The 17,543-nt window shown below is 44.7% G+C and overlaps 1 protein-coding gene across 2 annotated transcripts in view; it reads right to left on the bottom strand.

Moving 5' to 3' along the window:
• Positions 1-346: 346 nt before the first annotated feature.
• BUD13 (BUD13 spliceosome associated protein) overlaps positions 347-17,543 on the bottom strand; it is a 34,976-nt gene continuing 17,779 nt past the window's right edge. Inside the window, exons 5-11 of one of the 2 annotated variants that reach the window (XM_075190424.1) lie at positions 14,971-16,922; positions 14,072-14,277; positions 13,575-13,674; positions 4,965-5,103; positions 4,253-4,437; positions 3,564-3,645; positions 347-1,141 (exon numbers count right to left, since the gene is read on the bottom strand). In XM_075190424.1, coding sequence (XP_075046525.1) covers positions 1,048-1,141; positions 3,564-3,645; positions 4,253-4,437; positions 4,965-5,103; positions 13,575-13,674; positions 14,072-14,277; positions 14,971-16,922 — 2,758 coding nt within the window. In that variant the 3' untranslated portion in view covers positions 347-1,047. The remainder of the gene's footprint in view (positions 1,142-3,563; positions 3,646-4,252; positions 4,438-4,964; positions 5,104-13,574; positions 13,675-14,071; positions 14,278-14,970; positions 16,923-17,543) is intronic. The other variant, XM_075190425.1, reaches the window with a different exon arrangement.

The raw sequence follows: 17,543 nt of genomic DNA, 5'->3' as shown, positions 1-17,543 counted from the left end.
ATTTGGGGGCGATAAGTTCCTGTGAATATACAAGTTCAATTAAAAAAAAAAAAAAAAGCAGGTACAGATTCAGATGAATTGCATTGTAATATTATATAAATTAGAAAAACTAGTGTCTGTCAATAAACTATGGTGCAAAATTATTGTGGAGTATTCCATACTCATTACGGAGGACATTGCTTTGAACATACAGGTCTTACAATAACTGAATTGAGTACTTGGACCACCCCTTGTGAGCTGTCTAATGAGTGATAAGCAACAATGAAAGTGTTTTATTACCAGTAAAAAAATAATTGTGCTGTGGCTCATTTATGCTATACTAGAAAATAGGACGTGACAGGTTCACTTTAAGATATGAAGAGTTTATTTTGTTGTGAATTTGCTTTTAAAATATGTAAAAAAAAAAAAAAAAAAAAAGATTAATTCCGAGGACAAATAATAAGTGTAGTAATTCTGCCAGGAAACTGGAAGTACCCAACATCCATGTCAGATTTAAGCAGTAAAAGCAAAAACTATACATTATCATTAATACAAATAAAGAAACATTTACTATATCTTACAGAGTGGAACCCAGCTAACACAACACAAGGTAACCATTTGTTTGGTGGTGGTGGTGTTAGGTAAAACACCTTAAAAAAAATCCTGAAGTTTTGTTTTCCTTTCAGCAACAAACCGATAGACATCCTCTTGGAATTCAGAGGAACCCATGTAGCATTGCGTACCCACGGGGTATATAGGTTGAAACACAAGCCTACAGTAGTGCATCAGTAAACAGATAGTAAGGCAGTCTACCAAAACATGTTTTTGAGGTCAGGCAAATAAGAAATACTTTTTTACTTATATTGCTTGGAGATCACTTTCAGGAGATACTAGCAAGACCATCTTCTCCACATAGACCGCTAGCTGGTAAGCAGCATTAAGGTGGCCAACAAACAAGGATCTCACAGAATACAGAGAATGTAAGGTGAAATTCTCCTTGCATTGCACATGTTCAATGTCCAATGGTTTAAAAGGCCCTCTCAAAGCTTTGACCATAGATGTTTGAATTCACATGTCTTCTACACTCCATTTGTAAGCAGACTCCTGAACAGCTTTCTTTTCCGATATTCTAGCAAAATACTTGTTCTCAAATCCATTGGACCTGGAGGACAAACAAAACGTCAGAGCAGGTTGGCAATAATTATGTTCATCAATGTAATAATTTAGGCCACGTTATCCATGAATTACATTGTAGCAATGTACGTCATTGAGATTATACTGCACGTGAGGTGTAAGTAATCCTAGCCAAAGTCGGCCTGTATCATTCACTGAGTGGCTCCACAAGAAGCAAGCCCTTGTCGTGGATATGCTTTTTTATTTTTTCCCCCCCAAAGGTTAAGTGTATGAAGAAACAAGAGGCTACATACACCTTGTTTTGGGTGACAAAGTGGAGTGTTCTATTGAAACATTATTTCTCAGTTTGCTTTTAGGTCGTTTTGTAAAATGAATGAATTAATTTAAAACATGCCATTTTAACTACAAATGCCAGTACTGATGATCACAATCTGCAGCATATACATTTGATCCTGGGGTACAGCACTCATAACAGATACATTTCCTGACAGGCAAATCTGCAGCTGTCTTCACCTCTAGAATGCAAGTACTTAAAGAATCCTTTACTGGGCTGATACTTAGCTACCCCTACCCTGCTACACATGTACAGACGTAAGGAGGCGCAAGTCAGGGATATGCAAATTATGGACATAGGGATATGCATTTTTTTTATGTGCCGTTAATAAACCCCCAAAATCACAACATATTTTATGCTTAAAAATGGGCCTGCTGTCCCTTTCTAAATAAGCCCCATATATCTCTCTCTATATATATATATTATATATAGATATATTTTAGGCAGGTGTGGAAAAAATACTGCAAAGTAAGAATGCTTTCAAAAAGAGAAGTGTTAATAGTTTATTTTTATCAATCAACAAAATGCAAAGTGAATGAACAGAAGAGAAATCTAAATCAAATCAATATTTGGTGAGACCACCCTTTGCCTTCAAAACAGCATCAATTATTCTAGGTACACTTGCACAAAGTCAGGGATTTTGTAGGATTATAGTCAGATGTATGATTAACCAATTATGCCAAACAGCTGATAATAATCATCATTTTCATATGTAGGTTGAAACACAGTCATTAACTGCAATTGAAACAGTTGTGTAGGAAGCTTAAAACTGGGTGAGAAACAGCCAAACTCTGCTGCAAAGGTGAGGTTGTAGATCACCGTTTCATGTCACAGGTCATACACCATGGCAAGACTGAGCATAGCAACAAGACACAAAGTATTCAGCATCAGCAAGGTCTCTCCCAGGCAAAGATATCAAAGCAGACTGGGGTTTCAAGATGTTCTGTTCAAGCTCTTTTGAAGAAACAAGCAACTTTGGAGGGCCGTAGATGCAGTGGTCGGTGCAGGAAACTTAGTGCATCAGATGAAAGACACATCATGCTTACTTACCTTTGAAATCAGAAGATGTCCAGCAGTGCCAGCAGCTCAGAACTGGAGAAAAGAGTGGGACCCAGGTACACCCATCTACTGTTTGAAGACGTCTGACCAGAAGTGGTCTTTTCATGGAAAAATTGTGACTTAAAAGCCATACCTTCGACGTGAAAATAAGGTCAAGCGACTCAACTATGCACAAAAAGTTAGGAACTGGCGTGCAGAAAAATGACAGCAGGTGCTCTGGACTGATGAGTCAAAATTTTAAATATTTGGCTGGAACTGAAGGCAGTATGTTCGCCGAAGGGCTGGAGAGTGGTACAATAATGAGTGTCTGCAGGCAACAATGAAGCATGGTGGAGGTTTCTTGAAGTTTGGGGCTGCATTTCAGCAAATGGAGCTGGGATTTGGTCAGGATTAATGGTGTCCTCAATGTTGAGAAACACAGGCAGGTACTTATCCATCATGCAATACCATCAGGGAGATCTCTGATTGGCTCCAAATTTATTCTGCAACAGAACAACGACCCAAAACATACAGCCAATGTCATTAAGAACTATCTTCAGCGTAGCCAATGTCATTGAGATCTATCTTCAGAAGAACAAGGAGTCTTAGAAGTGATGACATGGCCATCACAGAGCCCTTATCTCATCATCAAGTCTGTCTGGGATTACATGAAGAGACAGAAGGATTTGAGCATGCCCACATTCACAGACAGAAGATCTGTGGTTAGTTCACCATCATGTTTGGAACAACCTCCCTGCCGAGTTCCTTCAAAAACTGTGTGCAATTGCACCTAAAAGAATTGATGCATTGATGCTGTTTTGAAGGTAAAGTGTGGTCACACTCAATATTGATTTGATTTAGATTTATCTTCTGTTCATTCACTTTGCATTTTGTTAATCCATAAAAATAAACTATTAACGACTCTATTTTTGAAAGCATTCTTACTTTGCAGTATTTTTCCATATCTGCCTAAAACATTTACACAGTATTGTATATATGTATATACACACACATATACATACATACACACACATCACAATATTTCTTTAAGATGTAAACAAACATATACACCGCCTACCTGTCCACACCATCCCAGCGGTACCCAGGCAAAATGTTAAATCTATTTGGGGGAGGGTTTGGACCCTTATATCTTGGGCGTTCTGCAAGAGAAAGTGAAGGCAAACAAAAAATCATCTTCACACTACATTTCTGTAACAAGAACAATTGAAAAACTGAGCACGGCAAATAATAGAGCATTATGAGATCTACATTATAGATGTTCACTATTGGAGCAGTATGTGATTTGTATACTGGTCATAACTTTAACGTTTCAAACAGATTATAAAGTATATAGATATTCTCAAAACAAGCCAAAAATTCACCACTCCCCTGTTAACACCACCAAATCAGGTAACTCATAAGACAAGTTCTACAATCCACATGGGGTGAGTGCTACTAACACATGGATGTTTTATCAAAGTTGAAATACACTTAAATTATTATCTCCCAATAGTAAAATAATAATTGGCAATTTTTGTCTGCTCTGTGGCAGCACACGGGTGACAGAATTCCAGAGGGGCTGTAAAAATGATAATTATTTTTCAAATAATCTCCACCAAAAGGGAGCATAAAAACAAGAACAATGATTTGCAAATAATTTAATCATAAACTAGAAGACATGAATAGAACAAAAAATGGTTGAAGTTCTCTTTAAGCTTTTACTGTGTACATATCCTCTGGCTTATCTTTCACTGTAGAAAAACTTACCATTCTTTTCGTTGCTTTGTTTCTCCTTTTTCTTTTGCAGGAACTTTGCCATTGGATCACCGTCTCTCTCCTGTTCTCGTAGCATGCGGTCCAGGTCAACATCATCGATGTATCGAGCTAGAGGTTTTGCAATCTCTCGAGCAGCATCCTCCAGATTCTGACGCTGCTGTTCCTTCTGTGCCAGTCTGAAGGAAAAGGCACAATATTATCACACAAATCTTCTTCTAACTCACAGTCTAACTCCATGAATGGATTCTCTCTCCTACTCAAACCTCTGCACATTCAATCATACTGGTCTCCACAGATTCCTTACAGCAGTGATATGCAACCTGATATACTACAGGGGCCGCATGGGTAGGCCGCTAACCTACAAAAGGGCCGCACAGGCAGGATGTATGAATAGGCTGCAAGTTGATCGCTTTGTCAGCACTGCCTCATCTCGCTATTGCAACGTTTCAGGTTCATGACGTTTGAAGTCCCAATACAATAATATTGGCACTGAAACCTCATGGTGCACCCATAGTTCAGGGGAGAAAGAGGGGTAAGGGGTAACTTTTAAAAATGTCAGCTATAAAAGGGGACATTAAAATTCATGCTTGTCACCAAGTCCTCCCTCAACTAATTGAACACCATTCACTTTTCTCATCTTAGTAAGCCTCCCGTTCAGCTATCAGTCAGGATAATCTGGGGTCCACCATCTATTATTTCTTACCCTTTGCCCCACTGGGCATACATCGCATCCCTCTTCTCCTGAACAGCTTGTTTCTGCAGTTTCTGTTCATGTTCAGCTTCTAAGTCTCTGCGTTTCCCACTCTTGTCTCGGAAAACTGTCTTTGTGTTCCTTGAATCATCTGGATATATTAAAGACGACAGGTTTAAAGCAACTGGCTAAACACCACCATATACCATAGAGAAAGAAGCTGCAGAACAAGGCATTCGCTCTCATATCACTGACACATGAGAAATAGGGCCATATAGCTTACCCTGCTTGTACATATACAGATATGGTCGGTTTTTGCCATGTTGATCGACCACGCCATTACAAGGACGTATATATATGGTAAGTCATGGAGGTATGAGCAAAACTAAGCAAAGATTTCTGAATGACAATTGTCTTGCATGAGGTTCCTATGGGACATCACTCTTAATTGAATCTGCCCCTTAGAATAACTGCTATCTCCTACTTGAGCTGTAACTTCTGCAGTTTACGAACACAGCTCCCATTTGCAGCTTAAGTGTTCATTGGAGGAGGACGGATTCATGTTAGGACATACGTCCATTTGTGTAGCTTATATAGCGGTAGTTGCGCACAAGTTCCATGCTCTTTTTAAAAACACAACTTACGTACTCGTTGCGTTCAGACATGAATCAGGCCCTTAGTGTTTTCACCATTTCATTTAATTCTTCCCTGTTGCAATCTCTCTGCCAAACTGAGTTTTATTAATTTTTTTAATTAGCGGTCATCATAAAGAGAGACATTACCCTGAGTTTATCTCGGTTGTACCCAGTCTCACATCTGTTCTGCTATACTCCATAAGGCCTAAAAGAGACTACTACTTCATGGGGCAGGAACTTCCTAATTTCCCTACCTCCCTTCTCTCCTGTGATTGGGTAAATGTATTGAGACATTCAGCCAACAGTTAGATGGCTGAACAATTCAGTAATCCCACTAAAATATCAGGTAAGTATGCAGAGGCAGTGAGATAGATTAGCTCAGTAGTAACTGCACCGCTGACTGAGCCATAGATCCTACAGCTTGGGATCACAACCTGTGGGTTGACGGAGGTCCTTTTATGGAAAACATTCTAGTATAATAAGATGTTCAGAACACACCTGTGTCGCCAGTACACATCTAACCCCCTCCACACCCTTATTTTCCCCTTTACCTATTCTCTTAGGAGTACTTTATTTGCAGCGAGGATAGGAGAACATTTTTATGTAGAAGGTCTTCTTCCTCCATGATCTGCCTTTGGTCGGTACTGGGATCTCCATAATTGTTACACATTATTTAATGTGAAATTCAGAAATGCAGTGGTTAAACTGCCACCTGCTTTCTAAACTGTGAGCGACAGCTTCGTCCATGTGAGACTAACCCTGCCATTGTATGGTATATAGTGTGAAATGATAAAGATCAATCTGTGCACTCAGTGAGTGTAATTCCCATTGCATTAAGCATTGTGCATTGCACTATTTTAATTTTTAATTTTTTTTTTTTCGAACCTATGGTGCTCCTTGCAAAGGTACAATAAAAAATATATATACACACACATGACATGTATGGTAGAGAGGAACAGAATATAATATATATATATATAGCAGGCTCATTATGGAAAGAATATAAACTGGACATATACAAGATGACCGCTATTATGAAAAGGATATACTTTTTACAGTATTTCAATTATTATGCGCAGTAGCTTCCCTTGCAGTCGATATAAGACTACAATATGCATTATACTGACACTGTAACAGTTATTGTAACAGTTCCTCTCTCAGACAGAATAGAATGCGTATTCTTGGTAAAAACATTGTAGCAACACAGAGGTAAAAACCTTGTAAGGTCTGATTCAACTGAAATCAGCTGTGGCCTGATGATTGACCTCCCATGGGACACCTGGGTTTCCACCACTAGTGTCATGCTGCCACTTCATTTCCCAAACATTATTACACTTCAACGTCCAACAATGGAAAGCATTGATGCTGGAAAAAAAATATATATGAACAAACGAAAGAAAGAAACAGGCTAGGGTAATGAGTTTGATTACTGGCCAGGGCCTTTTCTGTGCAGAGTTTGTATGTTTGGAAAACCCATGTTTGCGTGGGTTTCCTCCCACACTCCAAAGACATACTGGTAGGTTAATTGGCTTTTAACCCTAGTATCTGTATGTGTGTGCTAGGAATTTAAACTGTAAGGTCCAAAGGGGCTGGCACTGTTGTGAATGACAAATAAGAGGATTTTTATACTCATGATAAATCCGTTTCTCTGATTGCATCTGGGGGACACTGCTATCATGGGTTGTGGGAGGGGAGGAGTTTGGCACTTAACCAGTTAACTCCGTTAACGTATGCTGCGGACAAAACCCTTTCCCCCTGCATCCCTGCAGCCTTCAGTTTAAGTATAATGCCCCAAGGAACGGGAGTCAACCAACCAAAGACCAAACAGCAGAAGGGAGGGAACGGAGTGTCCCACAGATGGAATCGGAGAAACTGATTTAACTGGAGTATAAAAATCCTCTTTTCTCTTTCATCCTATTTGGGGCACACTGCTACCATGGGGACTTTCTAAAGCAGCCCCCTTAAGGAAGGGACCGCTCTGACAGCCCGGCATGTAGAGCACTACGGCCAAAACTGGCGTCTGCCGACGCAGAGACATTGAATTGGTACAATTTAGTAAAGGTATGGACCGAGGACCTGGTGGCTGCTCTGCAAAACTGGTCCGCTGTGGCCCCATTCCACGCAGCCCAAGACGGGGTAGAATGGGCAACAATACGATCTGGTACAGGTCGGTCAGCATTGATATAAGCCTGCTTAATAGTCAACGTAAGCCATCTAGCAATAGATTGCTTGGAAGCCAGCCAACCACCTTTTGAGAAGTTAAATAAAATAAACAAGGAATCTGTACGGCGAATTTGATGTCCCATGGACATAGATTCGGGAGAGCTCTGACTACATCCAGAAATTTCATAGATCCTGTTCCAAGCACCTGTGGGTCGTCCGTGAACACCTTTGGCAGGAAAGATGGAACTGTTCGGAGAACTACTCTATGATCATGAAACACTAGATAAGGTTCTCGACATGATAGCGCTCCCAGCTCGGAAACTCTACAGAATGAGGCAATTGCAAGTAGGAAAACCACTTTCCATGTTAAAAACTGTAACTTCCCAGTCTGAAATGGTTCAAAGGGAGGTTCTTGAAGCATATTAAGGACCATATTAAGATCCCAGGGTGCCGTGTGCGGAACATATGGAGGCTGGATATGCAGGACTCCCTGTAGGAAGGTCCTGACATCCGGTATGTCTGCTAGGCGTGGGTGAAAAAAACACTGAAAGAGCTGAAATCTGCACTTTTAAGGACCCTAGGCGAAGACCCCCATCCAGGCCACCCTGGAGAAAAGGAAGAAAAGGAAGAAACCTAGAGATGCGGAACGAATCCGAGTGGCAGGTCAAGTTCTCACACCATCTAATGTATGTAAGCCAAATACGGTGGTAGATCCGAGCAGAGACTGGTTTTCTAGCTTTAAGGAAGGTATCCACTACTCGTGAAGAGAACCCTCTGGATTTCCAAAGGTTGGCTTCAACAGCCATGCCGTTAAATTCAGTTGCAGTAAGTCCTGATGTAGGAATGGTCCCTAAAGTAGAAGGTCTTCTAGAAGAGGTAACCGAAGAACTGGACCTACCGCCATCAACAGAATTTCTGGATACCAGACCCTCTGCGGCCAAGCTGGAGCCACCAAAATGACTGGCAGTCCTGCTTGACTCTCCAAAGGACGCGGGGAATCATGGAAATAAGAGGGGATAGGTATCCTAACCTGAAGTCCTAGGGCATTGTCATTACATCTACTGCCACGGGATCTCTTGCCCTTGAGCAAAATTGTAGGACCTTTCTGTTGTGACGAGATGCCATTAGTTCTCTGTCTGGGGACCCCCATCGGACAACCAGAGACTGAAAAAACTCCGGATTAAGAGCCCATTCCCCCAGCAGAATTGCATGCCGGCTTAGATAGTTTGCCTGCCAGTTCTGGATGCCTGAAACAAAGACTGCAGAGATGGCGGAGACTTGGTTTTCGGCCGAGGTGAAAATCTGAGTCGTCACCTCCATTGCTCTTGCACTCCTGGTGCCTCCCTGTCTGTTGACGTACGACACTGCCGTGGTATTGTCGGAATGTAGACGGACCGGTAGGCCTTGAAGGATGGACTGTGCTCCCTGCAAGGCCTTTAACATGGCTTTTAGTTCCAATATGTTGATGGGAAGAGAGGTCTCCTGAGCGGACCAGAGCCCCTGAAGTCTCAGATGAAGAGTCACAGTCCCCCACCCCTGAGGCTGGCGTATGTGTGGATACTAAGATCCAAGGCCATGGGGCAAAGGCCCTGCCAACTAGCAAGTTGTCCTGGACTATCCACCATCTGAGGGATCGCCCCGCTTCCAGTGACAAGCGAATCAACTGGCATTCTAACTTCAGATGGGATCCTGACCATTTTTTAGGAGGTCCCATTGGAAGCAAAAAGAGTGGATTCGCCCATAAGAGAGAGTCTCAAAGGTCGACACCATCTTCCCTAGTAAGCGCATGCACAAGAGGACCGACGGTCTCTGGCAGCACAACACTCAAATCGCCAAGTCCCGCAGGGATCGTATTTTGTCCTCTGGAAGGAACACTCTCTGATTGTTGGTATCCATTATCAATCCCAGAAAAGTCATTCTCTGGCAAGGGGTTAACTGGGATTTGTGGCGGTTTATGAGCCAGCCATGCCTCTCCAGGATCCTGATGGTAAGCTGAAGATGTTGTTTGAGAAAGTAAGCCGAGGCAGCCTTGATTAGTAAGTTGTCCAGATAGGGCACTAATTGCACACCTCTGAAATGAAGACAAGCCGCCATTATTGCCATATTCTTTGCAAACACCCTTGGTGCAGTTGCAAGGCCGAATGGAAGAGCCCTGATCTGGTAGTGAGCAGATCCTACCATGAATCTGAGAAGAGCCTGATGTGCCTTCCAGTTCTGGAGGTAGGCGTCCTTGATGTCTATCGAAGCCATGAACTGGTTTGCATCCAGTCCGTTGATAACTGACCTCAGGGATTCCATTCAAAATCTGACCACCTGCAGGTGAAGGTTCAACTGTTTTCGGTTTAAGATGGGCGGAAGGAACCATCCGGCTTTTGGACCAAAGAGAGGTTGGAGTAGAACCCCTGTCTTTTTTGGTCTTCCGGAACTTCTCGGATAACTCCTGCCAAGAGAAGAGAAACAATACAGAGAAGCATTGCCTGTCTTCTTTGTGGATGGTGGGGCAAGCTGGTTGCAAAGAACCTCCAAGGGGCTGGGCCTACTAGGTCTATTCTGTAACCTCTTGTCATGATCCCGCAACTCCAACTGTCCTCCGAGAACTCTACCCACTGATCCCTGAACAGTAGCAGACGTCCCCCCACTCCAGCCACCACTAGAAGGAGGGGTGGGCGTCATGCTGCCGGTTTATCCGGGAGCTTAGAAGAGGGATGGTTTGAGGAGGAGTAGGAGGAAGACCTACCTCGGAGCGAGTGTCCTCTGGTGCCAGAAGATCTGGACATGAGTGTCTGGCCCCCTCGAAAGGGCTGTCTGAATAAGCCAAACCTGGGTGTCCTAGGCCTTGGGACATTGACAGGTAAGAAAGTACTTTTGTGTCCCGTGGCCTGGGAAATGATGCTATCCAATTCCGGGCCAAATAACACTCCCCTGCAATAAGGGAGGGACTCCAATGACTTTTTAGATTCAGTGTCCGCATCCCAAGACCTCAGCCATAGGGCCTCCTAGCCGCCACTGCTGTTGCAGAGACAGAGGAGGAAAGGGAAGCTGCGTTCTGGGCAGCCTCATAGACGTACCCTGAATTCTCCTTAAGGTGAAGAGCAAGAGGAAGCAAGTCAGAATCTTGCAACGTTGTAGCCAACTGGTCAGCCCATGTTTCCATAGCTCTGGCGACCCATGCTGATGAAAACATGGGTTTGAATGACGTACCTGCTGCCGTATAAATAGACTTTAAGAAAGCCTCTATCTTGCGGTCAGTGGGGTCCTGCAAGAAAACTGTTCCTGGAACAGGGAGCGTAATGTGGCGAGCTAAGCGTTCCACTGGCGTATCCACCCTTGGGACCTGTTCCCAACGGATTAGATCATTTTCCTGTAGAGGGTATAAAGACAGGTACCTTCTTGGAATAACAAACCTACGGTCAGGTTGCTCCTGCGATCTCTTTCAACTCCACAGATGGAGGGAAACGGATCGCTCATCTTCTGACCTTTTTAAATAGACCTCGATCTGTAGATCTAGCCTCCTCTATGTCTAGAAGTCCCAGTGAATGACGCACTGCTACCACCAGGTCATCAATCCCCTGATATCTGGGAGACTCCTCTGGGTCCGTAACCTGTGCGGAATCGGAATCTTCTAACTCCTCACACTCTTCTGAGGATCTCTCCGAGTCAGAGAGGGGCAGAAGTGGGTTAGAGAATCTGTGTCTCTTTTTTCTGGGTAAATGTCTTGAGGCCTCCAAAAACTGGTTTAACCGATCTAGGCCCCTGACTAAAGATGTAGACCAAGTCTGTTCTCCCATAAGGGGGGTTTGAGATGGTAAGGCAAAGGGATCTCCCGCTTGTCCAGAGACAGCGGACTCGGTAGTCCCCGTGATCCTCCCTGAAGTAAGAGGGGCCATCGTTCCAGAGGTGGAATTTCAATGGGTTTAGAAAGCAGGTCTACCAATGTGGTAACCCCCTGCGTCAGGGCAGCCGCCCACGCTGGGGTTTTCGTTATGGTTAGGGCGTTAGTCTGTGCCTGCATCACCATGGGAGCCCCACAGCAGTCAGTACAAAGCGCCCCCGGGTCCTGCTGTTCAATGGGTAACTTAACTTTACACTTGGAACAAGTATAATATTTAGCACAAGGTGCTTTACCCTTGTCAGACATTTTAAAAGGTAACAAAGTACAGTAAAAAAAATGTAAAACAGGCAAACACACAGGAAATAGACAGAGGATACTAACTAATCTATGACAGAGTATTCCTGTTTTTAAAGTTATATGTGAAGCAAGAGTATCTATGCAGGTAATATACTATGTACTAACATATATATGCATAAATAAGTTTTCTAATACATCTCTATCTACATTATAGTGAGTATAGAATAAAAGATTTTGGTACTTAGCCTTCCCAAGGCTAAGCTGTCTGGAGTAGGACAGGTCTGTCAGCAGCTCTGCTTTCCCTCAGAAGGAGCGGATGCCTCTTTTCCCAGGCAGATCTTGGCGCCTTGGGAGAGTCCACTTTTCCCCTGCAGGTGGGGGAGCTCTATTATCTCAGCTCTCCCCGTCCTGCACTTGCTGCATTTAATATGGCATTGATTGATAGGTAGATTTACTGCTTCTCTATAAGCAGTAATCGCCGCTCACTGCTTTTCCCGGGCAGATCTCCTGACCCTGCAGCCGAATACCAAGTTCCCCCCCCCACACCTTTTCTGAGGAGGGGACTTGGAATAGTCCAATATGTCAGCCTCCTACAGCGGAAGTTACCGGCGCTCTCTGCCTCCGTGGTAACAATGTAACCTGGTAACAATCAGTGCGACAGCGGCTTTTATAAGCCGCCTGTCACACTGCACAGAAGCCACAAAAAAATTCTCCTGCTGTCAGTTGTCTGGCTTTCATCTGACAGAGGCTTCTTTATAAGTGTGCTCTGTAAGGAGTACGGAGCACACCTCTGGATAAAAAAATAATTAAAATAAAAAATTTAGTAAAGAAAATCTTCACTACCTAGCTAAGGGAACCCAACTCCCTTGGGCACTCAACAAAAACTGAAGGTTGCAGGGGGGAGGGGTGTGTCAGCAGCATACGTTAACAGAGTTAACTGGTTAAGTGCCAAACTCCTCCTTCCCTCACACAACCCATGGTAACAGTGTTCCCCAGATAGGATGATAGAGAAATTCTATATACAGTATTTGGTGGCACTATATAAATAAGTGATGATGATGCCGAGACTTTTAAATATAATTAAGTTTGGGAAATAAAATGGTCACAGCAGTACAAACAATATGCACCTCTATAACAAGGACTGTTTAACAGGTCTTCCAAGTTGGCTGCTTGAGGAGGGTCTCCACTAAACATATATATTTAAAGGGATGTCTCTGAAAGATACATGTTTTTTAAATCATTTTCTCTACTAGTACATTGCGGGGTTTGTGCGGTCACAAACCCCTCTTCTCTGCACAGTTAGTGGTCCATGATTCCCACAACAGATGCAAGAGTATGCAGCATGCTAAGCCTTATGTCAGCCCCAGATCATTGACATTCAAGGTTAGAGTCAATCATCGTTTTCGCCAGAAGCGCTCCAAAGTCGTCATCAGCGGAGCTGACAGAGGGCTCTGCATGTGCTTCAGGTTCTCCACTGTGAGGACCAGGTACAATCACAGATCCCTTGTTGTGGGGCCCTGATACAAATGATTCCAAAAACGCAAAACAGATGATCTACTATTAAGGTTGACTTAGCCTCTAAAAGGATATAATGCTCTGCAAAAACACTCTCCATTAATGCCTAAAAATACATATGCTACAGTGCTCCTGAACAAAATGCCGGTGCACACATTCAGTGGCACATTCTTTGCTCACCTTCAAGGTGTTTGTTCTCTTTCTGTGCCCTCCTCTGTTCTTCTTTCTCTTCTCTCAGAACCTCTGCAGACACCAGGCCAGCTTTGCCACCAGACAGCATCTAAAATTGGCAGAATTGGTTAACGCAAAGCTGATAATGACAAAGCGCTAAATTTAACAGCTCATGTCATATGGCAGCTTACACTTTATGTATAACCTTATCCATCTCCATACACAAGCTTGGAATGAGCAATTCATTAATTGAAGGCCAGACATATTTAAATAAAGATGGGTACATCAAATGTAGATATGTATTTGTACTCAAGGTCTAACACAAAGCTTAATAAAAAAAAAAAAGGTTTGAGGTTCGTTCCGTAACACTATGCTACTCTTAGACTGGGACTAAAAGGAGCTGAAGCCATTTTGGATGGTTCGTAGTCACCTTAATTTGAGTGACAATTACATTCTGGCTATCCACTTCAAACCCCTTACACACCCATGGAGGACTATCACTTTACCTGGGACCCCCTGCTTCTTTGTGAAGACAAATGATCTTTTTTGGACTCGGCTTTGCGCCTAGGGGGTGACAAGTCCGAGTCGGAGTTTGAGCCTCTCCTCTGTGCACGACGAGGGGGTGACAAGTCTGAGTCTGAACCAAGCTGCCGTGTCTGCTTCATATGCCTTGGCGGAGACAAATCGGAATCGGAATCCTTTTGTTGAGCTGCTAAAAATGGGAGATATTAACTTGTGGGGAAGAAAAAACAATGCATTGTAATCATGCCATCTATAAAGAACTGTCAACAAAGGTTCCATATTCCTAACAGATTAAAGCAGGTGAAGCACTGTGCTGCAGAGGACAGAGCATTCTCTAGAGAGACCAGTAGTGTCTTCCAAAAGGTATAATTTTTACATGCTGTAACAAGATGTTGCACAAGCATATTACTCAATGGAGCTATAAAAGTTACAATGATACTGAACGGCATCTCTGGTGCTTCACTACAAAAATGAGGTAAATCTACGCTCAACATAAGAAAGAATAATTACTCAAAGTGAAAAGTCTGAATTAGGAATGTATTAGTCATTGTTTTCTAAATATATGGCACCATCAACGTACATTCACTATGAATTTATTAGGACTTCTGTTTGTCAGTGCGCATTTAAACAAAGCTTTAAAATCTGTGTATTAATAATAAGTAGGCTGCAATACTATTGGTAGCTATTTACGAGTGCTTTTATATTTTAACATATAAGGAATCTGTGGATATCCTGTGGCCCACCAGACCAAACCACAATTCATTTCTCTTAAGGAGTTGCTTATGGAAAATGTATAACAAAGTGAATGTCTAGTTTAGTTCTGCATCTTTACAATTGGGTTTACGTTATTAAAATTAATTTATATGTCAATAGCCAAACGCACCTTTTTTCCATTTGCCTTGTGGTGGTGACACTGCTCTGTTCCGGGTAGAGGAAGGGGCAGAATCTGAATCATGCCATCTGGAGGTACGTGGAGGGGAGCAATCAGATCTCATTTTAGTTGCTGATCCTTTAGCAGTGCAATGCAGACGTTTTCCTTGCTCGGCCTTTTGGGAAAAGTCCAGTGAGCTATTTCGGTTTTTCTGAGGCAGGGAGTTATGTTTTTTACTTTTGATGGAAGATGGACTAGAAGAATGAGGTGTTTTCCTACAGTGTGGAGATGAGGCATGATCTGAGTAATGGGAAATTTGTTTGTTCTTGCTAGGAGACAGATGCTTTCGAGAAACATTTGTGCTCTTGTGAGGTGGTGAGATTTCTTGCTGTCTCAGTTTAGTTTTGTGTGAGGATAATATGTTCGGAGAATCATGTATTTTTCTTTGTTGAGGGTAATCATATGAGGAATCTCGTCTGCCCCTCTGTGGTGGGGATTGGTCCGGAGAGGCGCGCCTGGCCTGCCGCGGTGGAGAGAAGTCTGGGGAGTCACGCCTGCCCCGCCGCGGTGGAGAGGAGTCTGGGGATTCACGCCTGCCCCGCCGCGGTGGAGAGGCGCCTGGGGAGTCAGGCCTGCCTTGCCGCGGTGGAGAGGCGCCTGGGGAGTCAGGCCTGCCTTGCCGCGGTGGAGAGGCGCCTGGGGAGTCACGCCTGCCCCGCCGCGGTGGAGAGGCGCCTGGGGAGTCGCGCCTGCCCCGCCGCGGTGGAGAGGCGCCTGGGGAGTCGCGCCTGCCCCGCCGCGGTGGAGAGGCGCCTGGGGAGTCGCGCCTGCCCCGCCGCGGTGGAGAGGCGCCTGGGGAGTCGCGCCTGCCACGCCGCGGTGGAGAGGCGCCTGGGGAGTCGCGCCTGCCACGCCGCGGTGGAGAGGCGCCTGGGGAGTCACGCCTGCCCCGCAGCGGTGGAGAGGCGCTTGGGGAGTCACGCCTGCCCCGCCGCGGTGGAGAGGCGCCTGGGGAGTCACGCCTGCCCCGCCGCGGTGGAGAGGCGCCTGGGGAGTCACGCCTGCCCCGCCGCGGTGGAGAGGCGCCTGGGGAGTCACGCCTGCCCCGCCGCGGTGGAGAAGCGCCTGGGGAGTCACGCCTGCCCCGCCTCGGTGGAGAGGCGCCTGGGGAGTCACGCCTGCCCCGCCGCGGTGGAGAGGCGCCTGGGGAGTCACACCTGCCTCGCCGCGGTGGAGAGGTGCCTGGGGAGTCACGCCTGCCCCGTCGTGGTGGAGAGGCATCTGGGGAGTCACGCCTGCCCCGCCGCGGTGGAGAGGAGTCTGGGGAGTCACGCCTGCCCCGCCGCGGTGGAGAGGCGTCTGGGGAGTCACGCCTGCCCCGCCGCGGTGAAGAGGCGTCTGGGGAGTCACGCCTGCCTCGCTGTGGAGGGGAAGGCTTCTGGGAATCATGTTTTACCCCTCTTCGAGGGGAAGGATTTAATTGTCCTTTTCGAGGAGCAGAAGGCTCTGGCGAGTCATATTTAGCTCTTCGGAGTGGGGAAGGATGTGGTGAGTCATGTTTCCCTCTTTGAGGTTTAGAGGAGTCTGGAGAATTATACTTTCTGTATTGAGGTTGGGAAGAGTCTGGTGAGTCATGTCTCTTCCTTCGAGGTTGGGAAGAGTCTGGAGAGACATGTCTGTCCCTTTGAGATGTAGAGGGCCCTGGAGAGTCATGCCTGCCCCTTCGAGGTGGAGAGGTGTCTGGAGAGTCATGTCTGCCACTTCGAGGTGGGGAGGGGTCTGGAGAGTCATGCCTGCCCCTGCGAGGTGGAGAGGGGTCTGGAGAGTCATGTCTGCTCCTTTGAGGTGGGGAGGGGTCTGGAGAGTCATGCCTGCCACTTCGAGGTGGGGAGGGGTCTGGAGACACCAGAGGACTGGTTCCAATCCCCTTAGCTGATGTTGTTTTGAAGACATCCGTTCTTTCCCTACAGGTAGCACAAAACATAAAAATTGGACTTAGCAATGAAAGAAACATAGTTTTAATAATAAAACTGCACCAGTCAAAATCAAGAGTTATCAAAACTGAATCCGTTGAACTTATACAGATATTTTAAGGAAAAATAATGTAAATGAACCTTGATGTGTACTTTTATAATCCTATTGTGCGCTCCTATCACTTCACAATAATGCAATCGAATATATCAATCACACCAATTTTCTGCATATGAATAGACGAATCCACTGCTTCTCTCACACAGTCCTCAGCCACTGATGGACCAACTGAAACACATTCACCAGACGAGAGCAAGAGAACGCATATAGTATAGCGCTTTTTTGCAATTCAGATAAAATAATGAAAGTACTAAGCACATTTAAGATTCAGAAAAAATGGCTTAACTGTAATCCATCATCTTCTTTCCTCAACCAAATATTTTGGATCCTTTTGAATAATCAGCAGATGAGACGAGAACTACAAGATACCCCACATACCAGTTAAACTATTCTTATGAAAACAAGAGTTTATCTCAAGTCTCAGCAGAGCAAGGATCACAATCATCCCCACTTCATCCAAACATGGAAGAAATTTTCTCTGCGTGGCATTGCCC

This window comes from Mixophyes fleayi, chromosome 11, assembly GCF_038048845.1.
Source record: "Mixophyes fleayi isolate aMixFle1 chromosome 11, aMixFle1.hap1, whole genome shotgun sequence".
Taxonomy (NCBI): Eukaryota; Metazoa; Chordata; class Amphibia; order Anura; family Limnodynastidae; genus Mixophyes; species Mixophyes fleayi.
The sequence above is the reverse complement of the archived record's forward strand: the minus strand, read 5'-3'. Positions and strand labels throughout refer to the sequence as shown.